Here is a 25,701-nt window from a genome sequence, read left to right as displayed (position 1 = left end):
ATATTGAGGCTGAGGTCGTAGCTAATTGTATCAAAATTAAAAATCCTGTACAAAACTATGAAGGTTACCTCTGTTGGTTCAAGTGACTAACCTTCACAGAAAACATGTATCATCGTAGGCTAAATTTTACATCCCACGTAGTAGCAATATTACTCTGCTATGATAAATTTAGGTTTTTGTGTATCTCTAGTTATTGGACAAATAGCTTTACATAAAATATTTGTATGAAACATCAGAATAATTGTACAGCATTCTTGTAAATAAATATCTTCATTCTCCTTCTAATAACACGCTTCTAAAGGTGTAAAAGAGTTATGCAAAGGGTGTATTTCATGAAGCAATAAATGTTACAGTTACGTTAAACATAATGTCTTGTTAATTAAACAGAAACCATGAGATTAAAACACAAGCTGATTAACTCGTTCTTTGTGTTTGCGAAAACAAAGTCGGCTTTAATTAACTGGGGAGGGGTGTTTTAATAAATAAGGAACTAGGGTAGTCCACCTATTAAGTTGATCACAACTGATACGGTCCCAAGGTAAATGGATATTGAAAACAGTTCAGTCGTAGGGCTTTATCAGTTCTAATATCGCCTACAAATAAGATGAGGAGAGAACGCACTTCCTTTATTTGGTCAAAATGTTTACCAGCATTGGCCGATTTGGGATCTGTAGAGACTTTCCGTATTTAGTGAACTTTTAAAAAGATTAACTGCCTTGCCTTAAGATCTACTTTACATTGTACCTTTTATATTGTAACTAAAGAAGAGGGGTCCTTGATGATTTTATTTATACTGTTTGCTGCCAGTCACCAACTATTAGTGCCTGGTTTATCAGCCACTGAGCTGTCGGGTTGGATTGGTTACTGGTAAGTGATATTAATTTTAAATTGTGTTGAAATGTGAATAAAAAAAGTTTCTTGATATGGAATTTCCACCTGGATACGGATTTGTTAAGCCATATAAGATCCGTTGGACACCAAGCTTACAACTCATTTGATCAATACCCATTGATAAAATGAGGGAGAGTATGAATTACAAAACAAGTTTTACTTTTTGATTTATTATATACGAATTCATAACTAGGAACTATTTAATTTTCCTATCAAGGGTCATACTTTATTTAGCTCATCATTAAAAGTATATGCACATTGTTGTGTATAAAGAATTCCTTCATGAAAGATTTTCTTTGTTAATTATATTTTTCGTTAAATATTTTCAAAATAAACAAACAATAAACCACTATTAGAAACTATTAGATTTGAATTGCTGTTTATTCTCTGCCAGCTTAGCCAATGGCCAAACCGTAACTGTAAAGTTTATGTGAACTTAGAAAAGACATTACAGAAGTCAACCGCACTCTCTAGGTTATTAATCACATTTAAAACAGGTCCAGATGTTACAATGGTAAATGCAAGTCTACCTTTGGTTTTGAATTACATCAGAAACTTTATTTCAAAGCATATAAACTGTTTTTCAAACAGTTATGATTATATAAGTACTTTTTAATATTCCATTTGTTTCAAAACTATTTACGTGACCATCTTTAAGGGTCATAAAGTGTTGCATCCAACTAACACCTAAATTATTTAGCCATTTATTGCTGCATTATTTACCATATGGGCATACTTAGTACCTACTAGATATTTGATATTAGTAAAAATGTAATTAAAAAAAATTTGATTATGTTAAAATGTTACTTCAACGATTATATTTAATAACCTTAAGGTTTTTTCTTATTTATAATTAATTATTGTAATTAAAATTAGAGGGAGTAACCAAAAATATTCGATTGTGGATATATTTTGTATTCAGGTTGCGATAAAAATACTGTACACAATATACACTCAATTTGGGACCGCGAAACTCTGGAGATACGTATAATCTTATCTCAGATTTTTTTTAAGCAAATCGTGTCCAGTAAGGCCAGGATACAAAACTATTGTGGTGTCTTTAAGGTTGTATTTTAAACATTTCTTAAAACCAATCAATCGTTGCTTGATTTTCGTTTAGAGGAAATACTTAGTGAAATTTAAGTAATTAAAGCCCTGTTTGACAGGGGTTGTTAACTTAAGTAATTGACAAACAAAGCACTATTACTAAGGTATTTCTCAAACGGTTAATATAATATATTGACCTACACTATATATACCTCTTAATACAAACACTAGTGGTAAATAGCTCATCTGAGTTGAACACATTGTTAAACAGAGTATGGGTAACATAAATGCAACGGTTGAAACAGCTGGTACATTGTGTTCCAGGCAATGTTTTGAGACCGCTAGAGCACAGAATGCTCATTAAAAATTCATTGTTTACGGAATAACCACACTGATGGTTGAACGAGACTCAGGTTTCCTTTACACTATATTAACCAAGGGTTGAATATTTATGTGTTATGGCCTGACTGCCAATAAACTGGTTGTCCTTTGAATTACAGGATAACGTACTAATAAACACCATGAAATACCGAATAAATTGCAGGTATGTTAGAGTATATACATTAATTTATCGAAAAATAAAACGACTCCTGATCTTAATTCATACATCATATACTGTAGACCTATTATTATTAATTGTGTACTTCCTCACTGAAACCCTAGCTAGAACTAATATTTCTCACTATAACTAATTTCTATTATTATCAGTTAGGAGACTATGGGATGAAATAATACTACTTGGAGGACGTAAAACATTTAACGTGTTGTTGGATATTCTTCTTGTTATACACTTATGGGATAATCGTTTACTATAACTCTTTAAGTTTCAGTGCAAGAGTTTAAATCAGATCCTGGTGGGTCCAGTTTCTTCTTGAATTTGCTTATGTTTGTTCCAGTTCGAATAAATTGCTCCAAAGAATATTTTATTGTAGTTTTTTATGTAGCTCATGACAAAAGTACGCTAAATCAATTATAGCTTATTATTGTACATATTCATGCTTATTTCAAGGGAAATTCCCTTGAAAAGAGAAAAGACCTATGCATCAGCTGCATAAGTTTTAGGTTATTTTTTTCTAGTAAGTCTATTTTATGTATAAATTCCTGTAAATTTTCTCAACCAATTGGTTCCATTGCATGTCCTATAAAATAGATTCAGATAAATATGCACAAGAAAAATTAAATAATATGCATACAGCATGGAATGTTTATGACGATAATCATAGAACATTTTATAATAGACAAAGAAAATTCTTGAAATATTTCACGGAGGAATAAATGGGTTTTGACCGTCCTACAAATGTTTGCCGTTGGAAATATTCTAATCAAATTTTCTCTTGATGTAATTGGAGTGGTATACTCAAACAGTAATATCGTAAATTGTCACTGACTTAGGAAGCTTTTACACCGAAATAAATTAAATTGTAATCACTTATAAATGAGTTACATAAAATAAATGATTGTTAGCTTCCATCGTAATTCGTTATCGTTTTCCTTCTTGTAAAGTTTGATAGTTTGTCTATATATTTTATTTATCTTATCACTATTTTCATTCAAAAGCTGATAGTAATAATTAATTGTGTTGAAATGCCGTAAATAGGCCATAAGGCGTACATGTTTTTACCACAGTTAAGGGATTTATGTAACAAATTTGAATAACACGTTACTCGCCTAACTCTCAAGCTCCAACCGGTTTTAAAGGTAAATATTTAATAACTACTTTTTTATACTTCTTATTATTTTATTTAACACGTTAATATTTGGCAAAACTTCAATATTCATTACCATTTAAGAACAAAAGAAACTTCTTTACCCATTGTAAAATCTTAACAGCTACTTATTTTTGTTTATTTTTTAGCAGTGAATACTGCTTTAGAAAAATAAATTATTTAGTCACTGAAACAAAGCAGGATGTTAATACAGGAGAATGTTCCAAGAGAAAAGGAAGGCGTAAGAATTGCATAATATATAGCATCTTAGACACTTTCTGCCAGTTTTTCTTTCCCCTCTTTAACATCCATGATACTTTTATATTAGAAAACATCAGCTGAATTTATTATCAACACGATAATATTCGAGCTAAGAGTTAATAAATAACCTTTGTTAAATAACCTCTGGTTAATTTTTAACTCACAGTTACATTTCATGGTGTACCTTAATTTAACCCAAATCTACCTACGTTCTTAGTTTTTTTCTGTTTGCTTCGGTTCTGATTCGGCCACAAGTATACACCTAGTTTAGTTCTTAGTAGTTGGATATGAACTAAATGTAAATATTTGCGGCTGACGATGATTTTTCATAGAACCAAAATCGGTACCATGAAATGGACTGTTTATTTATTGACACCGAGATATAAAGATGGTTTTGAGACTTGAATGTATTCTTGGAGTAAAATATTTTGAAATGCTGTAATTATTACGTTTACTGTACATATTATATCCTAACTCTTTTCATACAAAGACGAAAAACTACAAGATGAGAGGTTATTTGTATTCTAGCAGCATGTTATTGAGGATATTATCGTATAGTACCATCCAACATGTGGAACTTTCCAAACTGTAATATAATTCCGACAGTATTTAACACCCTTTAACTTACAACGGTAAATATAGAGATACTGTTTCATTTTTAAATATGACTAAGGTGTGTTGTATGTAATTTTAATTTGAAGAAGGTTAATTTATAAAACCTCCAGGAATACAAGAAGTAAAGTAGAGTTTCCCAAACAGAAGACTGAATGCAGTAGATATATGACCCAGGTAGAAGGTAGATGATGCCATAAGCAATGCATCTCAGTGTTTGTTTGCGTTATATCAGTTGAGATAAGATTCAGTACCACACAACACATCACTTGTGCATCTTCGATGGCTGAAGAAGCATTTATTTTTTTAGTAACAAAAATGTTTTCTTGTTTATATACCGATTTCAAAAAATCAAACACAATTCCATAGCATGAGCACCTGTACCAGCTTTGAGTAACTGTATTCTGTACCATAATCGTAGATATTTTTTTCAGGGTGGGGCCTCTATTAACCTATAATTTACCCATCCACATTTTCCTCCCAGTGTTTGGAATGTATCAAGCAACGCAACGAATAAGTGCAAAAATAAAGTGTAATGGAACATATTAAGAGGTGGCAACGGGGCACATGACCATGACATCTCTGCTGTTCAAAATGAATAGTTTAAATTATTTATTATATCTGTAAATGAAAAACTGATGTTCCTTGGTGAACATTTAAGCAACACTAAAAATCTTTATTTATTTACAAATTGGAATAGAAGCATATTTTTTGTAATCATCTGTTTAAAGAAAGACAAAGTTCAATATAATTAAACCTTTAACTAACATAACATTTTCTCCGGGGCGAGTTTAAGTCATCAGCTTGACTAGTTTAGCAGTCGGTCTTCTCCAGGTGCCGGTGGACGTTTTGATGTCTGCCACCCTCACTTGGCCATCTCGTCCAGGGTAAACAGCTTCGACTACACCCTTTGTCCACCTTCCTCTGGCTTGGTTTTCATCAGTTATTAAGACCAGGTTACCGACTTGCAGATTTACTTGTTTTGTGTGCCACTTGGAGCGTTTGTTTAGTAAAGGCACATATTCTTTCAGCCAACGTTTCCAGAATTTGTCTGCCATGTCCTGTGCGATCTTCCATTGTCTATGCAGGTGCTTCTCCGTTATAATGACAGCTGGTGTGACTCTATCTGCTCCTCCCTGCAGAAAGTGGTTTGGTGTCAAAGGGAGCTCATCATTAGGGTCGTCTGATACAGGAAATAAGGGTCTGTTGTTGATTATGTATTCTACTTCACATAATAGAGTAGTCAACGTTTCTTCTTTAGGAGCTTGGGTGTTTAAAATCACTCTTAAACATTTCTTCACCGATTGTATAAGACGTTCATGCGCACCACCCATGTGAGGGCTCGCCGGTGGTAGAAAAGTCCACTTCATCATCTTCCCCACGCAGAACGTTTTAATTTGTTCGTTATCAAACGACTCAAGTCCTTTTCTTAATTCGTTCTCTGCGCCCTTAAAGTTGGTACCATTGTCTGATATCAATTCCGAAGGACAACCCCGCCTTGCTGCAAATCTCCTGATCGCAAGAATTGCCGAGTCTGTATTGAGAGAAGCTGCAATCTCCAAGTGTACCGCTCGCACTGACAGACATGTGAACAACACTCCATATCGCTTTTCTCTTCTGCGACCTATAGTGACTTCCAGAGGCCCAAAATAATCCACAGCCACACAGGTGAATGGACGTCCATAAGGTTCTAATCTGTTTGCCGGAAGAGGAGCCATCTCAGGATTTTTAGGTGTGTTTCTGCGCAGCTGACAATTCTTACAATTTGCCCAACAGCTCTTAATTGCTCGCTTCAAACGGATTACCCAAAATCGTTGTCTCAAATTATTTGCCACGGTTTCTTGACCTTGATGAGCTGCCTGTTCATGTTCATGTTGGATCAATAGGACTGTAAGTCGATGTTTAGGATCTAAAATTATGGGATTTTTCAGGTCTTGACTGATTTGGTTCCCATATTCAGTCCTTCCTCTCATTTTCAATAAGTTCCCTGTCAAAATAGGGCTTAGCTTATGAAGTCGACTTTCTCGAGGAACTGGCTTGTTCTCCTCAAGATTCTTCATTTCTTTAGGAAAAGATTCTAGTTGTGAAAGTCTGAAGCAGGTTTCTTCAGCTCGTTGAAGCTCTTCAACACCAAGACTCACATTTGTATTTCTCTCAGATTTACATCTCGTATTGGAAATGAATCGTTGCATCCATGCTACTGCTCTTATGAGTCTGGAGTATTTTGAAAATCTCTCCATATCGATAACATTTTCTTTGTTTTCAGGTAAAATTGCTAAGGCTACTTCATTGCAGTCTTCTTTTCTCGGAATGCTTTCAATTTTTGGCCATTCTTTTTCTTTTTTAAGTAAGAAGGATGGACCTTGGAGCCAACGGCAATCGTTCGTTAATGGAGTTGCTGATTCCCGTGTAGCTTCATCAGCTACATTTTCTGTCGTAGGTAACCACCTCCATTGATTTCTGTCTGAGTTGCTCAGTATTTTATCAACACGATTAGCAACATAGGCTGACTTTTGCTTTTGAGTTGCTTGAATCCAGCACCACACAATTCTTGAGTCCGTCCAAAAGTATGTTTGGTCTATTTCCATTTTGTGAAACTGATAGATCAAAGATGCAATTTGACTGCCTAATACAGCTGCTTGCAGTTCAAGTCTAGGGATGGTGGACGACTTTAGGGGAGCAACACGTGATCTTGCCAGTACAAAAACAACTTCCACGCAATCTTCTGGTTTTTCAGTCCTAAAATAAGCAACCGAACAAAATCCTTTCTCACTTGCGTCACAGAAAATATGTAATGATACAGTGCAGTTTGCAGTCAAGTTGTAGCATCGAGGTATTTTCAGATTTTCCGAAATCTTCACATCTTTCATCCAATTTTTCCATGCCTTTTCCAACTGCGCTGGAATTCTTTCATCCCACTGGACATTCATTTTCCACAGATTTTGTACCAGAATTTTGCCCTTCATTGTGATTGGAGTGATAAAGCCTATTGGATCATAAATGGACATCACAGCCTGGAGCACCTGTCGTTTGGTTGGTGGCTCTTTTAGATCAACGACTTCTTTCTTCACTTTTACAAAGTTGATTTTGAAAAGGAAGAAATCCTCATGGAAATTCCAGTGTATCCCGAGTACTCGCTCTGTGTCATCAGTTGTTATTCCAACATCTTCTTCTATCAAGTAGTTTTTTGACCAACTTTTCTTTGGCAGACAGCTCATTAACTCTGGTGAATTGCTAATAAAGTTCCTCAAATTGAAACCACCTTTTTTGCATATGTTTACAACTCCTTCTATTAAGCTCTTAGCTTCTTCCACAGATTGGTTGCTATCAAGATAATCATCCATGTAGAATTGTTGATTTACAGCTAGCTTTGCATCTGGATGTTCCTCTCCATGTTTTTCACTATTTTTTCTAGTTATGTAAATGGCACTGGTTGGTGAGCAAACTGCCCCAAAAATCATTGATGTCATACACCACTCCTGTAATTTTCCGTCAGTTTCTTCCCTCCATAAAAAACGTAGTGAGTCTTGATCTTCTGGAATAATCTTTATTCTCAAAAACATCTCTTCAATATCTGCTGCGTATGCGATTTCATGTTTTCTGAACTGGAACAGAATACTTATCAGGCTATTGAATAAATTTGGTCCAGGTAGTAGACAACTGTTCAGGCTCTTTCCATGTGATTTTGACGCAGCATCAAACACAAAACGGAACTTGTCCGGTTTTCTGGGATTGTAGACAGGAAAGTGAGGAAGGTACCAGGTTTTCTCACTTTTGTTCTTTACCTCATCCAAATTTAACTTTTTTGCATATCCCTTTTCAGCATAACTTGCTATTTTCTGATGATATTGTTGACATAGTTTTGGGTCCTCTTTCATTTTATTTTCAACGTAGTTAAATCTCTTCAATGCAACGGAACGACTTTCTGGTAACCATGGTTTGTCTTCTTTCCATAACAAACCAGTTTGCCAACAACCATCTTCTGTTTGTGAACAGGTATTTTCCAATATTTTTTCTGCTCTAACTTCTTCATCGCTTTTATTGGATTCCTTAATCGGGCAGTCGATAAAATCCCTCTCAAAACTTTCTTTAACTAGTGAGTTAAGCTCCAACATATCTGAATTTGTTTCATGTTTAAACATAACAAAGTCGTTGTCTATACGAGTTTGATAGTTTACATTTCCAGTAGGACCATTTATTGTCCAACCTAGTTTCGACTTCAAAGCAATCGGTGCATTTGTAGGTCCAATGATTACTTTCAGAGGCACTGTCAAATGTACATGTTCATGTCCAATCAGTAGTCGTGGACGACCACGCTGAAACACTTCTTCAGGGATTTCCTGTAAATAAGACCAATTATTTTTCATTTGTTCTGAATTCATAGACTGTATTGGTAACTGCAAGGCTGTCAAAGTCTTCACGTTGTTTAGAGTAAAGTGTTCGCCTGTATCTCCTATAACTGTCAGTGTTACAGTCTGAGATTCTTTTTCTGTATAAACAGATCCATCTGTCCAGGAGAAAGATACAGGTTTAGTAGGTCCATCAATTTCGAGTTCTTCAACCAATCCCTTTTCGATGACAGAAATAGTTGAACCGTCATCAATTAAAGCAAATGTTTCAATTTGCTTGCCATTCTTTCCTACCAATGTTACTGAGAGAACCCTCAACAACACTCTTGCAACAGGTTCTTCTTGAAATCCCATATGTTCACTGTGAATTTCCAATTTAGGTGTCTCTTTATTAGCACCTTCTTCTTTTGAGGTCACGTGTAACAGTTTATTATGGAAATAGGTGCAGCCATTAACTCCACAAGCAAGTTTGTTACGACAAGTCATCGCTCGGTGTTTAGTCTTCAAGCAATTGAAACACAGACTGTTACTCTTGACTGTCTCCCATCTTTTATTTACATCATACTTTGGGAATTGCTTGCATTCTGTCAATGTATGGTCTTGTTTTTTGCAGCAAACACATATACGTTTTTTAAACTTCTTGTCACCTTCATGCTGTACTAATACAAAGTTCTTGGAGTTTGATTCATTTCTTGATGACATGTTTTTAAAGTTTCCACTAGTAGATGTACTGGGAGCACATATAATTGCTGCATCTGCCACAGAAGAGAGCCACGTCGAAAAGCTGTCGAGGCCAATTGGTTGTTTCAATTGAGACTGTGGTGAAGTGACAAACATTCCCCAGTTGAGCTTCATGTTGGTGGACAGTTTTTCTGTGAGCTCTTCCATAAGTTGTGGGTTAAACAAGTAGTGGTCCTGCTTCAAGGATTTTACCGTAACTACTAAGTTCCTTACCATGTCACTAAAAGCAACCAAAGTGTCAGGCTTGTAGTCCTTAGTTGGTGGTCGACCTTTCACGCTTGCTATGAGATTTTTAATAATTATATCTGGTCTTCCGAAACGCCGTTCCAACAAATTAACAATTTCTGGTACGTTCTCAGGATATATCAACAGTGCTGATATCATTTCTTTAGCTTTTCCAGTAATACACTTCTGAAGTCTTTGAAGATTCTCCAAATCAGTGTAGTCATTAATTTCAGTAGATCGCCTGTATTCAGCTATCCAAGCGGGCCATTGGTCTAGATCTCCGCTGAAATTAGGTAGAGCTGACAATATTCTCGCCGGCATCTTCTCTCTAAATATCATTTTATCAGGTTGACAATCTCGAGGGAAACACGAAACATCTCGAGGAATTCTCCTTCCTTCGCTGAAAGCTACAGTCCTTGCTTCTCGAGGATTTTCACAGTTTTCTTCTCGAGGCTTGAAACTAGACTGTACTTCGTGATGCGGCAAGGATACCTCCTGCTGTACACTCTTCATAATATTTACTGGAACATTAGTACAAGGCTTCAAAACGTTATTTTTATTAATGTCTTCAGCTTGATCCTTTGTCTGCATCCACTTTTCAACAGCTTCCTTTGTGGGCAACGGTCGTGGAAGAGAAGAAATTGAAGTCCTAGATGATCTGCTACTGACTCTTGACGATTCCCTGCTAAGCGATGACAGTCTGTCTTCAAGTAGCTTCTTCTTCATTTCTATTTCCTTCCGCTTGGCTTCTTCCTCCACTCGGGCAAGTCTTTCATCAGCTGCTGCTATTTTTACTGCTGCCTCTGCCTCTGCTTCAGCTGCTGCTATTTTTACTGCTGCCTCTGCCTCTGCTTTCTCCGCCGCCGCCTTTGCTTTAGCACATGATACAACAAGGGACGTTTCTTCTTCCTGTATCTTAATCAATTCGTCCATAACCTCTAAAACACTTTCATTCCTACTCCTACTTGAGCTAGTTTTATGAGATCTTACCGACAAAGGAATATGCTTATCACTTACTGCCTCATTATTTTTACCATCAAAATCCTGAGATTTTATAGCAGACTTCTTGACTTTGGACCTTGTAAATGCTCCAGTAGTCGACATTTAGTTGATTCGCAAAAGTTTCGGCACCAATGTTCAAAATGAATAGTTTAAATTATTTATTATATCTGTAAATGAAAAACTGATGTTCCTTGGTGAACATTTAAGCAACACTAAAAATCTTTATTTATTTACAAATTGGAATAGAAGCATATTTTTTGTAATCATCTGTTTAAAGAAAGACAAAGTTCAATATAATTAAACCTTTAACTAACATAACATCTGCCTTGGGTTCAAAGTCCATTAATCTACCGACTAAACCACTGACAAAGCTACCAAATTACTTATCTTAAGAGAAATATTAAGCTAACACAATTACTGTAATGAGCTATTAAAATAATCACAGGTAGTCAGTCTTCACGCACAACACAATCAGTTACCCCAGACACAATTAATGCTCAAAATTTCTTCTGCGACAAGTTCTAGAAAATTGGTTGATCGTATCATACGCAAATATGTCTGATTCGTTTTAGAAAAGAGATTATAGGCTTCTGAAGTACCCCATTGGATGTCACACCTTGGTGTGGAAATGGGCTTAAGCATAGGTTTAAATTATTTTAGTCCACTATTTTTTCAGTTTCATCGTCACATGTACGCTTATTTTGCTAGAACGAATACTTAATATTACGGGTAAATAGTCGGAATCCATTACAATTTTGAGGACACGCTGAGAATTGAGCCCATTCATCTTGGACCAAAATTCATAACGTTATCTATTAGACTAGAATCACAACTAAAACTATTATTTTGTGTTAAGATATTGAGTGTTCCCTCAATGTAAGTAATGTATTTATAAAACTAACTACATATTATAAACTGTAATATTAACAATAATATTCAATTATGTATACTCATATAAACAATATTACAACCATAATTTAGCAGTTCATTCAGAATGACTCCAACGTCGTAAGAGTAAAATTATAGCAAGAGTTCAACTCTAGAGTTTAATAACAGTTCCACTTTGTGAAGAAATAAATTTTGAGTATAACACGAAACAGGTACCTTTATCTTGGGTTTTCAATTGCTTTATGAAAGGTCGATTTGTATACTCAAAGGAAGCTTTTATGTTGTTTTATAATTTTAAAAGACACGAGTACATGGCAGGTTTCAGTCAAAGAATTTATTTCAGGCTGATATAGTTCTTTATTTGCGTCAGTGAAATCTTTAACAAAGGAATGGGAAATTATTTTGGACAGGACGAAATTTTAACATATTACTACGGTGCATTGATAGTGACGCTATGTATTAGTAGGCTACTATCATTGATTTTATTTAGTAGTAGTATATATTTTTAGCGCGAGTCTATTATACAATTTGTATTGTATTCAACGTAACCTTTACCGAGCAAATAAGTGTATGACTCTTTTGTAATTATGAATGTTGTTGTACCGGTACAATTTCAAACCATTATAGTCATGTAAACAAAATCCCTAAAGAAATGTAATTGTCAAAACCTTTGTATTGAAGTAAACGTCGCCAAATTTTACGAACAAAACAAATTCACTAGATTAAAGTTATGGTTTTGTTATATATATTTTTTGGCAAAATATATATAAAATGAATGAATAATATTTAATTAATGCACATGATTCTATACAGTTTTTTAGTTATATAATAAATATTTTAAAGTAATATCTGAAAATAGTTAGAGACTAATTGTTATAAAAACACATCTTTGATCAAAAAAATATGTGCCAAACTGACAGTAATATTTTATAAGTAGGAGGTGATATCCAACCGAGGACAGAGCGTTCGCTTAACTTTCTTTTGAAAAGAATGGGAAACCTCTTACAAAGAAGTCTAAGTTGACCGAAAAAGAAATTCTGAAAGAAGAACTTACTTGGCACATTACAGTTTTCTGGATTGTGACCCCTTTTAACAACCGGATGTTCTATCATAGTCAATTGTGAGAATTATGAAGAACTTTTAAGGAAATTATTTCAAATAGTAAAATACGGCAAAGAAATCAAAATATAGTAAATAATAAAGTACGATTTGATTATACAGGATGAAAAAAGTACCATGACGGTTATATATTTACAATAATAATTAAGATAGAGCTACAAAACTTGGAACAAGGTTACTTGGCATACAAATAATATTAACGCATTATTCAGTGATACGCTACCTCATCAGGGGGTGGCCCGCTATGAGTCATCAGAACATATTAAATTTAAGCATAGGTTGATTCGCACATCAAATTAAATGTCTTTAATTTTAAAGTACAATGCTGCAAACTTCAACTCAAACAAATAACCAAGCCCAAAATGGCAGCTGTTCAAAGATTTCTGGAATTTGCCATTTTGAATATTTGAACGGCTGCCATTTTTTACCCTGTCGTTCTTTCCAGCTCAAATTCGTGGCGTTTAGTTATACCATTAAAGACCTTTAATTTAACGTGAATTTCGACCTATGCGTACTTTTACTATTTTCATCCGACTTCTAAAGGCCCCCTGAGGAAGCTGTGTATAATAAGGCTTGCCAATTTAAAATATTTTTGAACAGCTGTCATTTTTGACTCGATTGCCCGTTTGAATTAGGGTTTGCGGCATTGTTTTTTTTTTTTACTAACAAAGACCTTTAATTTGATGTGCATATAAACCTATGTTTACATTTAAGATTTTCTTATGCTTTTTAGCAGGCCACCCCCCTGAAAGAGGTAGCGTATCACTATGACGTAAAACGTATCAAAATTATTTTAATGCCTGTGAACCTTGTACCAAGTTTTGTAGCTCCATCTTTATTATTATTTAAAATATTTTTCTTCCCCGGGACTTCTTTCCACCCTGCTTATGGTTATACTAGAGTAATAACCTTTTGTATATTTCATCAGTTACTACGGTATGTAATTCACAAAATAAATTGAAGATAATTAAAAAAAGGAAAACGTTTGTGGTACATGGTTTACTCTTTACAGCTACACAACGTTATTTCAACTTGTAATAGTTATTTAACAAGAAAATATTTTTTTATTTGTTTATTTTGTAACCAGTTATCAATATATTCTGCCCTTAGCATCCAATTTTACTGCAGTCTTACTATTGGCACAGGAATCGTTCTGTAAATATAAAAAGTAATATTTTCACATTTTCTTGATTAGTCTCATCTGTTTAAGCGTGGAATATTCTGGTCTGCTTCTCACTGACGTTTAATTTTAAAGCCAATTCCAGATGTAGGGGATAGTATTCCACCAACGTTGTTTAACCTATATAAAGTATGTAGTAAATAACATCGAGTTGTATTGAAATCGGCTCACAGATAAAAGGAGGTGAGGTTATATTATATATACTCAATACATAAAATATTTTTTAAAATATTACTTTCTCTATTACTGCGAGGTGATATTCTTCATCTTCATTCATCTGCCTAGTTATTTTAATTTATTTTTGAACGCGTACCAGTGATAGAATGTGATTCCAAATAGTTAACAACACGCATGCTATTCACAACTTAACGATTTGGTTACCTATTATTACTACAGCATGTTATATATTTTCTTTATTATAGGCGTTGTAATAAACACAGTTTGGAAAGAGTCTTAGAATCTGATCTATGAAATGGAGTATGACTACGTTTGGTATGTGTTTGTTTTGATACTCACATGCTTTGTGAAAGAAACTTGGAAAGTGCCAGACGGGAAATTGGATTGTTCTTGAGTCCGTCGAACATGGTGAGTTTCTTTCAAATATCCAGTATTTAAGAATTCGATCGCAAAACAACCCTCCTATAGAAAACAGTTTGTGCGGAATTATAACCTCTATGAACCATTAATTTTAACAGGCTTCGTTACGAAACAGCATTACAAAACAGCGCAAAAATGTCAACTTTATGAAAAATCGTATATTGTCGATATAAAGTTAACAATACGTTCAATCACGTATCAAAATACGAAAAATGCCTTTAAAATACGAACAACAATGCTACAAACACAACATTACGATGTAACATGGAAGAAAAATTCACACCTGATAACAATAGTATAGTAACAAGATACGAACTACAACAAGAGACAAGACACTAGCCGCGGTTCTGATATTGATATGGTCGGCACTACACATACGTTACAACGCCAGATAACAACGTAGACCTACTAGCTACGTATCACATTCATATCGTAAGGCTAAATCGTAATTTTAGGCCAAAATCTACCACTACACTTCGAGGTTAAGCCACTATAAGACACGGTTTACTATGACACTTATATCGACTGTTCACCCATAAGTCGAATGTCTTCAGAACTCACATGGACAGTCCGACAGTAACTCGAAAACTATCTAAAATGTTTTTAACTACAACAATTCTTACTAAGCCGGATAACTAGCTATATACATTAACGATAACAGTATAAAAAGTAAAACTCTTAAACTCGGTCCGAGATAGGTAAAAAATGTCCAGTTGCGAAGAGCATTTCCGTGCAGATATGGCAGCCTGTATTGAAGACTCCTAGGTCCGGACACTGACGGGAACTAAACATTCGAGCGACCCATCGACATACCCGTGAAGAGCGGCGCGTTGGCGTCACGCTATGAACGGCGCTGGCAGGTTACTGTTTATCGGTGGTAAGGGAGTGTCGCCTGCCACCAGCCACTAGTACCGCCACCCACTGACTTACCCACCGCCTCCCTCCACCAACACTCCCTACCACCGTCACCGTGACCGTCACCGCCACAGGCATTGTCACTGTCACAGGAAACGTCACCGTCACAAGCACCATCAACTGTTAATGTCACAATCACAGACATCTTCATAGTCACAGGCGACGTCACCGTCACATGCAACGGCCACCGTCACAAGAATCGTAACTGTTACTGTCACCGTCACAGGCAACCTCATCATTACAGGCAACGTCACCATCACAGGTTTCGTCACGTCACAAGCATCGCCACTGTGACTGTCACCATCAAAGGCATCTTCTTAATCACATGCAACGTCACCATCACATTCAACGGCCACCGTCACATGTAACGGCCACCGTCACAAACATCTTCACTGTGACTGTCACCACAACAGACATCTCTTTAGTCACAGGCAACGGCACCGTTTCATGCAACGGCCACGGTCACAAGCATCTTCACTGTGACTGTCACCACCACAGACATTTTTTTAGTCACATGCAACAGCCCACACAAGCATCGTCACTGTGACAGTCACCGCCACAGACATCTTCATATTCACATGCAGCGTTACCATCACAGGCATCGTTACAAAGCAAAAAGGCACAGAAATAACCTCCATGACCGACTTCACAATCCTACAGGATACACCATATATTTTATGTGCAGGCTTGTTTGACAACTAAAAGTTTCTAACTATTTTAATAACTTCAGCGGGACTCACCTCCCTCCATCCATCAAGAGTGGGCCTATGCTCCGTAGCCATAAATAAGCTCAATGAGCCACATGTCACCGCAGGCAAACCAGAGACTATCTCTTCTACAGTGTTAACAGAAAGGTTGTTAAGCTTATTAGGACTAGCAGGACTGATAATGTGGGGTTTTGTATTAGGGAGGTCAAGATTAGAGAAGGTTTTTTTCACAAAATTTGACACATCTTCTTAGGAAATTTTATCTTAATGGAACCATGCTCTTTTGTTCCACATATTTCTGGGGATTCTCGTGTTTCAGAACATGATTCAGATTTGTTTTTAAACGTTTTCCACCATTTGGCTTAATTGATTTATTTTCTTTATGCTAAGACATGGGCCTAGGCCTCAGTCCCAGTTTTTCCACAGTCCCAACGTCCAACGTCACAGACAACGTCATAGTCACATTTAACGTCAGCGTCACAGTATACGTCACCATCACAGGAAACGTTACCATCGCAGAAAACGTCACCAACACAAGCATCGTCACTGTGATTGTCAACATTGCAGTTATCATCACAGTTACATGCATCTTCATAGTCACATTCATCGTCACCGTCACAGGCAACACATCAAACAAGCTACATAACTAACAACGCAGATAACACAGAATTCATGGGATAGTACTGGGGTGAGGTTGGTTCACCATCACAGGCAATGTCACCGTAATCGTCACCATCACAGTCACACGCATCGTTACCACGACTGCCACCATCAAATACATTGACATCGTCACAGGTATTGTCACTGTCACAATCATTGTCAGCTTCACAGGTATTGTCACCATCACTGGCAACGTCACCGATACAGGCTGCGTCACTGTGAGCGTCCACAATCCAAGCGGACGCTTTAAATAATAACCAACAAAAATATTATTAGTGAGAAGATTTCTTTTCAGAAGTCTTTCGTTTATGACTTCTTGGGTAGGAAGATAAAAGTAATTTTAAATTTCAATGGTGTTTGACAAAATATCAATGGCCTAATTTTTGTGGCCTAAGCATAAAATCATAGGGCACGTAGACCATCCGTTCTGCCTCCCTGGATTCCCTGGAAAATAAGGTATTCCACATAGCTCAAATAAGGTTGGACCTTATATGTCCTTAGATATTTCTCTGGGAAGGGAAATATAATTCCTTACAGCTGTAATATCTATCGTTCTAATTTTGAACTGTTCTTGCTTTACTTTGGTAAAATGTACCAATTCGATGTTTGTATACGATTAGCTTGCCGACAATGAAAGCTGTACAATATATACACCGTCATTGTCATATTATAGTCACGTATCCGACAGAGTTACTTTCCTCTATTAAATTGGTCAATGCCATTTATTAGATGGAAAACGTATAATTTATAGGATTAGTTACATGCCTAATTTTTTTAATAATTCTAAGCTTTAGAGAAAAACGACGTAGGTGCTTACAACCAAACAAAATGTCTAATTCATTAGTCAACGAATCAGATTATACAAAATGAATTTTTCCTTGAATTGTATAAGGAGTTCACATCCTCATATCCTACTTCATTTTTTATCAATGCAATGTCAAATTTTAGATCAAAGTCTTTTAACAAGGGATAAAGCATTGCTCTAAACTGTTGCGAGGGTACAAATATTGGATTTGGCAGCTCCTATTGATTGATACTAATTAAGGCAAATCATTTGGCCATTACCGAACTAACAATGTAATCAAGGAAGATTATTCTACTCTGTTTTCACTGAGTCATTGATATATTGAAAGGACGATTAAATATCAAACCAATGCTATAAAGTTATACAGGGTGTTGAAAATGTCTGGAACCAACATTATATCTGGTGAGTGGTTAAAGAAAAACAACTGATATTTTGTATACGGATATACTATGGTTTTACCTATCTTTTGGTGCCTTATGAAATTTTTTACCACTTATAGGGAACGTCCCGTAGAGGATGCAGTAAAAAGTTTTAATGGAAGCCTATGGTAAATGATACATCATTTTAAAGGCCATTTTTTTCTGAGTAAGGAGCCACAAGTTTCATCTCAAAAGGACCACCATAGCAAAAATGGCGACTGTTTGAAATTTAAAAACCCACTTATAGGGAACGTCCTGTGGAGGATGCAGTAAAAAGTTTTAATGGAAGCCAATGGTAAATAATACATCATTTTAAAGGCCATTTTTTTCTGAGTAAGGAGCCACAAGTTTCATCTCAAAAGGACCACCCTAGCAAAAATGGCGACTGTTTGAAATTTAAAATTCAATTATTTTCAAAAACTTCAAACAGTCACCATTTTCGCTAGGGTGGTCCTTTTGAGATGAAACTTGTGGCTCCGTACTCAGAAAAAAATGACCTTTAAGACGATGTATCATTTACCATAGGCTTCCATTAAAACTTTTTACTGCATCCTCCACAGGACGTTCCCTATAAGTGGTAAAAAATGTCATAAGGCACCAAAAGATAGGTAAAACCATAGTATATCCGTACACAAAATATCAGTTGTATTTCTTTAACCACTCACCAGATATAATGCTGGTTCCAGACATTTTCAACACCCTGTATAATCTGACAACACTTTACGCTGTTCAATGTGAATTGTTAGGTTATTGTGGTTTTGAATTATTTCTACTTTGATAAATGTAAAATAAAATGTGTGTATGACTTAGTTTCAAGAGAAACAAATGTGAAATATATTCGTCACCTAAGAAACACCAATCAAAATAAAGGCCTTTTTAAAATTAAGGTACAGATTTTAATACGTTTATTAATTAAAACTTGTTCAATTGCCATAATTAATCAATCATATAGGATAGAAAAAATCGGTTTCACATTCATCTCAGTTTATCACCTTTTACTATATTTTAACGCGACAATTTGTTTATTTACGTCAAAACTGCAAGTTTTTCTTTTCAAGATGTTTGTCTCTTTTCATAAATATTTATTGCATGTTCAACGTTACCTTTTTCTTTGCACAAGCAGACAGTTTACACGGTTTGATTTGATTTGCAATAAAAAAAAAATTTTGGATAGTAATAAGTGGGCGGTGAGTTTATACTAAAGTGAAACTACCCAAATTTTGGCCAATCCAATACCATATAAATGATACTAATCATATAAACAATTTCACGTTATTAATAAATAGAATCTGTTCCTTGAAACACCATTTAGAGCTAATGCAAATTACCACAACCTGAAGTTAATTAATAATCTCATAGTTCCCTACCATACGGTATTCACTTCCCCATTGTAAAATAATATGCCTGAAAAGTTTTTTATATGAAATAACCAAATATGCAGTATTTCTGTGTTTGAATACATAAAATTTGCGGGTAACTTTATTGTTCGCGCCCGTTGCAAAAATGTCAAATATGTCATTGACTCAGTTAAGTCTTACTTGGAAATACTAAAATTAACTCATAAGAAGAACTGAAGGAGACAAACTTCTCATCATTGACTAGTAGGGACATTGGCGAAGAGAGTTACTTCAGAAATGACATCGATGATGTATTAGTTTCCCGCAAACAGAGTGATAACATATTTATTGTTGCTGTTAAACTTTAAGAGACAAAACCTTCTTTGCACCGTCTTATGAGGTGAGCTTACATTATGGAAAATAATAAATTAAATGTTAGCACTTTTTTCAGTTTATTCTGAATAGCTCAGAAACAATGTGTCGGACGCACACAACGTCCTTTTAATATTTATTTATTTATTTCCCAACGGATTGCACCTTTTTACAAAATATGTGTATACAATTTAGATGGCATTTGCAATATTACTGACTAGAAAAGTAATAACAATGGTAATAACAAAGTGATAATAAATAGTAATAGCAAGTAATAACAAATAGTGATAACAATAGTAATAACAAATAGTGATAACAATAGTAATAACAAAGTAATAACAAATATTAATAACAGAAGAATAAACTAAAAAGAGTATCAACAAAGAATATGAACAGCAAGTTTTAACGATGAGAAGACAAATGTGCAGATGTGCTGGAGTGTGGTTGCTCAAGTGATCAGGGAGACCTTCTTTTTGAACCGGAGGGGCTTCTCACCGAAGAAATCCAGTTGAGCAGCCGCCGTGCTACCAGCCTTGAGTAGACGGCTAATTCCGCTGTTGTAAGAGTAGTAGGCTGGGAGAAAGCGTCTGCTGAATATAGTCCTGGAGCGGGTGCCTCTGGGCGTGGTAATGTCGATACCACTCAGGATGTTGGGGCAATCGACAAACCCGTTAACCAGCTTGTAGAGCATGAATATGTCGGCATGATGACGTCGGAGTGACAAAGGCAGAAGATCGAAGGACTTCTCCACATCGTCAACCGGGGTAGTGTGGTAGGTAAAACCAAGTCTCGGTCCAAGCATCCGTATGAAGCGGGTTTGTATGCTCTCCAGTTGGCTGACGTGGTTCTTCTGGAAGGGAGACCAGATGATTGACCCATACTCCAGCAGCGGGCGTACCAGGGACTTGTAGAGCGTGATCAAGGTGAAGGGTGAGTTGAAATTCCTTGTTGATCTGAATATGAAACCAAGCAGGGAGCTAGCTTTGGTTGTAATGTGGGCAATGTGCTCGTGAGGGTTGAGCGAAGGGGTCATTGTCACTCCGAGATCTCGTACCCTGTCCACTCTCTTCAGTGTAGAACCATTGAGGACGTAGTCATATTGGACTGGGGCTGCACCACGTTTGTAGGAGATGACGACACATTTCAAGACGTTGAGCTCCATGAAGTTTTCCTTGCACCAGGCGTCGATGTTAGTGAGAGAAAGTTGGAGGCGCTCAAAGTCAGAAGCCAATGACACCGAGCCAAATACCTTAATATCATCGGCGAACATGAGAAATTTGGTGAGGATGACGTTGCCAATGTCATTCATGAACAGGTTAAACAGCAAGGGACCGAGGTGGGACCCTTGCGGGACTCCAGATAGGACACTGAATGGCGTAGAAAGGCACCCGTCGTACTTGACTACAAGGGTTCTGTTGGTCAAGTAGCTGTTTAACCACTCAAGCAGGGCCCCCCCCACACCATATCCGGCAAGCTTTGCCACAAGGATGTTGTGATTGACCTTGTCAAAGGCTTTGGAGAGATCAAGGTAAACACAGTCAACTTGGAGAGCATCGCCAAAAGCGGCCATGACGTATTCTTGAAACTCCATCAGGTTTGTTACTGTTGAGCGTGAGCGCAGGAAGCCATGTTGAGAGGAGGAGATACATTTACGGAGATGAAAATAGAGGTAGTCCAAAACAATGCTCTCGTACACCTTGGCAACAGCAGAGAGAATGACAATGGGCCGATAGTTTCTGACATTTGAACGATCACCAGATTTGAAGATGGGGACGACAAAGCCACGCTTAAGGGCCGATGGGAAGATTCCAAGTGAGAGCAGGGATGTAAACCAGATAGCCAGATGAGGAGCCAAAATAGGGGCACAGTATTTAAGAACGCACGGAGGAATAGCATCAGGACCGGCTCCCTTATTAGGGTCAAGCGAGGCAAGTTTGAGTTGAACGTCTGAGGCTGTGATGACACATTTAGTGATGGAGAAGTTCCAGCCAAAGTCGAAGACAGGCGAGGGAATTTGGTTCTCCGTGAAGACGGATGAAAAGTAGTTTGAGAATAGTTCGCACTTTCCGGCAGCACACTCAGCTTCTCTACCATCAAATGATAGTTTAGCAGCAGGGGATGGACTGCTCTTGAGTCTGTTGACGTGAGACCAAAAAGATTTTATGTTATGAGGAATGTCGTCTTCAATTCTTTTTAAGTAGTCTCGATGACACTTGGTGGCTAAAGACTTGCACTGGCTTCTCAAATTGCGAAAACTTTCACGATGACGAAGATTTCCTGAGGTTTTAAGAAGTCGATGGGTGGCCTTCTTCCTTAAGACAAGTCGTTTTAGCTCCTCGGTAAACCAGGCAGGAAAGCTTGAGGATTGAAGCTGTTTTGTGGGTGTATGTTGAGATATGATTGAGCCAAGGTGGTCGCAGAAGTCAGAGAAGGCAGATTCGACATCAGGTAGAGAAGAAGGTGAAGGATAGTTAACGTTCTGCAGATCACGAAATACAGCGTCCAAGTTGCATTTTCTGAAGTCAGGTACAATCCTGACGTCCCTCGAGGCTGAGCGTTTCTGCAGCAGGATTGAGCAGGAGAGCGCAGGGTGATGAATGTCTTCGGCAACAAGAAGGTCGTCAGCGCGGATAACTGCAGTTGTAGGAGTAGATGAAAAAATGAGGTCCAGGTAGACACCTCTGCGATTTCGGATTTTGTTGATTTGGGAGAGGTTGTGAGTATAAGCTAAGTTGCGTAGGTAGTTTGAAGAGGAATCGCCTTCGCAGGAATCAAGCTCACCCCAGTCCGCTTCAGGTTTGTTAAAATCACCGAAGATAAGCACATCATCCACGAAGTTAGAAGATGAGAGGATATCCTCCACCACGTCACAGAAGTCGGCATAGACGATGGCAGGCTGGCTGGGGGGGATGTAGACAGAGCCCAACAAGATGCGACGGGTTCCAGAAGTACAGGTAACAAAGACGCATTCCGAGGAGCAGGCATGCAAGGGGACAAGTTGACATGCTAGGTGATCACGTACTGCTATGAGAGTACCACCACCACTGATCTTATTGCTCGTGGCCAAAGATCTGTCACATCTGAAAACGTTAAAACCAGTAAGGCCAAGTTCTGAAGAGTTCATGTCAGGTAAGAGATTCGTTTCAACCAGGGTGATAATATCGTAGGAGGAAGTTGTAGCACTGATTGAGAGTCCAGAAATTTTGCTTCTTAAGCCATTCACATTTTGGAAATAACAACTGAGGTGATGCGGTGCGCCGTTGGGAATTAATCGTTTTTTGAATTTTTAACAATCTGGGGGATGTTGTTTAGGAACCTTATGGTGAGATCCTTTTCGCCACGGGTGGTGCGTTCCTTTAATTCGGCATTGAGGTTTTGAAGGTGGGCGGCTTCACGGGGAGTTCTGTCTCTGGATAGCTTGACGGAAGAAAATCGTGGATTCGAAATGGTCCCAGAGCTGGCAAAATTCTTCATTGCAGTGATCACATCGGAATTGCTGCCAAGCACAACTTTAAGAGGCCGAGGTTTGTCAGGTTTTTTACCACCAACACGGAAAGTTTTGATCCCATTGCTAGAGAAATTAGGAATGAGGGTTGAGAAGAAGGAAATGGCCAATTCCAGATCATGTTTTTTCCTGGCATCAACATCACCCACAGATGATTCTTCCAGATTGTAGATCATTAAGTTTTTAGCGCGGCGGGTGCGCTCGTTTAGCTCAGCTATGGTAGTTTCCAGATCAGTGGAGGGGGATGCATTTTTGTCTTTTGATTCAAGCAGGGATACCCTGACCTCGATTTGATCCACTCTAGGTTCTAGTGCTGACAATCCAGTACGAATGGTAGCAACTTCGTTCTTTATATCAGCTACATCATTTGAAATGGTATCAATTTTATTTACTTTGTCTAGTAGAGTATCAAGTTTGCCCAGTACCGAGGACATTTGGGAGGTGAGTAATGCGAGTGGTTGGTTGGAAGTGTTCACACAATCTGTTCTGGTGCAGTGCCATTTTGCGTTGGTATTTCCAGAAATCCGCTGGTACTCTGTTTTGCTCATAGCAATGCAAGTCCTGTGAAACCATCGTTGACAGGGGCCATCGCAGCTGACGCCTTCCTCGGTATCAAAGACTTTTTTGACGCAAATAGGGCAGGAGGTAGACATGATGTAAGAGAAGAAACACGGCTCCCCAGTGACCCGACACTTGTTATAGTACTGCCTGCGCAGATCTAGAAGGCCGTGGATTTTGGACGTCCAGAGATTCCCCTGTGGCGAGTGGCGACAGGTTTGGTCACAACGAGAACGGTGGAAATGGAACGAAAGATGGGCCTAGGTTTGACGATGGGTTGATGTTTGGATGGTTATTGCAGGGCAGATTGTTAATTACTTGACGAGTCCCATCAACATATAAACTCACTGTAGTTTGTTGTGCAAAACTCCAGCGGAGCCGAGCAGCCAAAACAAGGTAGGTGACAAGAAAATCAAAAATTGAGCGGAGTCATATCACAAGTAACACTTTAAGTCTGCCATCTTGGTTTTTTTTGTTATCATTTCATGAATAATATTAGTATTAGTAATATGTAATATAGTATTACAGTATCATAGTAATATAGTATTAGTAATATGTTTGTTACAGATAAATGTGAAAAACTATTAACCCAGGCAACCACAAGACGATAAAAGGATACTCAAAGAGTAAATATCAAAGAGTGGCTGACATAAGTTACTTTGGAAGTGATGTTTGTGTATACAACGTTGTTAAAAAATAATTGAGGGCGTTTACCAATTATTCATTCAAGAAAGTGTTATAACGTATGGATCTTTATGATATTAGTGTGATATCTTTATGATATCTTTATGATCTTTATGATATTAGGTGGTGTGTTTAACATGTTCAGACATGAACGATCCTGAGTATTTAATCTGTGATAGACTGTTACATGTTGAGGCCTCAACTTCTATGAAACAACAAGGAATAATAATAATAAGCAAGCAATCCTTGGCAAACGTAATTTTCACTATAACGTTGACTGCAACCATGCTGATAGAACAATTTCTCTCTAACTACAACAACAAAAGACGGCTTATCTCCATACTGAGTGAGAAATTAGTGCACCAGGGGTTTGAAGTCAGACAAGCTCTTGAGGATGCTGATATTCTCATAGTCAACACTGCCATTCAAATGGCTTTGAACTTTGCGAAAGCCATAATAATTGGATAGGACACAGATCTATTGGTCCTATTAACCGCCAAAGCACCAAATTCCCCAAACCTTACCTCAGGAAATCTGGAAAGAGGACCTCTTAGAACATGTTCTACTCTCCCAGGCATTTCAACTTCTCTTCTCCTGTCAAAGAAAACATTCTGTCCCTATATGCAATCAGTGGGTGAAATACCATCTGCATTCTATCGCCAAAGGAAGTCGAAGATTATAAAACTCCTTGAGAAGAACACGTTGCAGGGGGCTGTAAACGCTTCCATTTAAAAATTTTAAGTCATTTCTAATCTTAAAACTAACACCTATTTCTATCTATTTCTTAACAAAGGTATTGGCTATGCTACTGTACCAAATTTGAATATATATTTGTCTGGTGCACTATTTTTCAGCTAAAAGCACAAATTTAAAAACATTGATAAAATTTAATTTATTTTAGGCTGCCATAGTATGAGCTCAACTCCTAGGATGGTTAGAATTAAAAAGATTAAATACTCAGGATCGTTCAGGTCTGAACATGTTAAACATACCACTTAATATCATAAAGATAACAGATCACTATGTTAAAACACTTTCTTGAACGAATCCAAATATTGACTACATTGTATACACAACATCACTTCCAAAGTAACTGATGTCAGCCACTTAGCAATGATATT

At 37.1% G+C, this 25,701-nt stretch overlaps 1 protein-coding gene across 6 annotated transcripts in view; it reads right to left on the bottom strand.

The window, feature by feature from the left end:
* Positions 1-25,701, bottom strand: part of LOC128998002 (synaptotagmin-7-like) — an 800,371-nt gene that overhangs the window by 304,298 nt on the left and 470,372 nt on the right. Inside the window, exons 1-2 of one of the 6 annotated variants that reach the window (XM_054423915.1) lie at positions 15,086-15,554; positions 14,538-14,834 (exon numbers count right to left, since the gene is read on the bottom strand). The exons of 4 other annotated variants lie outside the window; for them this stretch is intronic. In XM_054423915.1, coding sequence (XP_054279890.1) covers positions 14,538-14,605 — 68 coding nt within the window. In that variant the 5' untranslated portion in view covers positions 14,606-14,834; positions 15,086-15,554. Of the gene's footprint in view, positions 1-14,537; positions 15,555-25,701 lie in introns of those variants that run through there. One more of the 6 variants, XM_054423914.1, reaches the window with a different exon arrangement.

Source organism: Macrosteles quadrilineatus, unplaced genomic scaffold (assembly GCF_028750875.1).
Source record: "Macrosteles quadrilineatus isolate MER2022 unplaced genomic scaffold, UCM_ALF_1.0 Scaffold_7__1_contigs__length_78375512, whole genome shotgun sequence".
Lineage (NCBI taxonomy): Eukaryota > Metazoa > Arthropoda > Insecta > Hemiptera > Cicadellidae > Macrosteles > Macrosteles quadrilineatus.
Note: the sequence above shows the minus strand (reverse complement) of the source record. Positions and strands in the feature narration are given on the sequence as shown.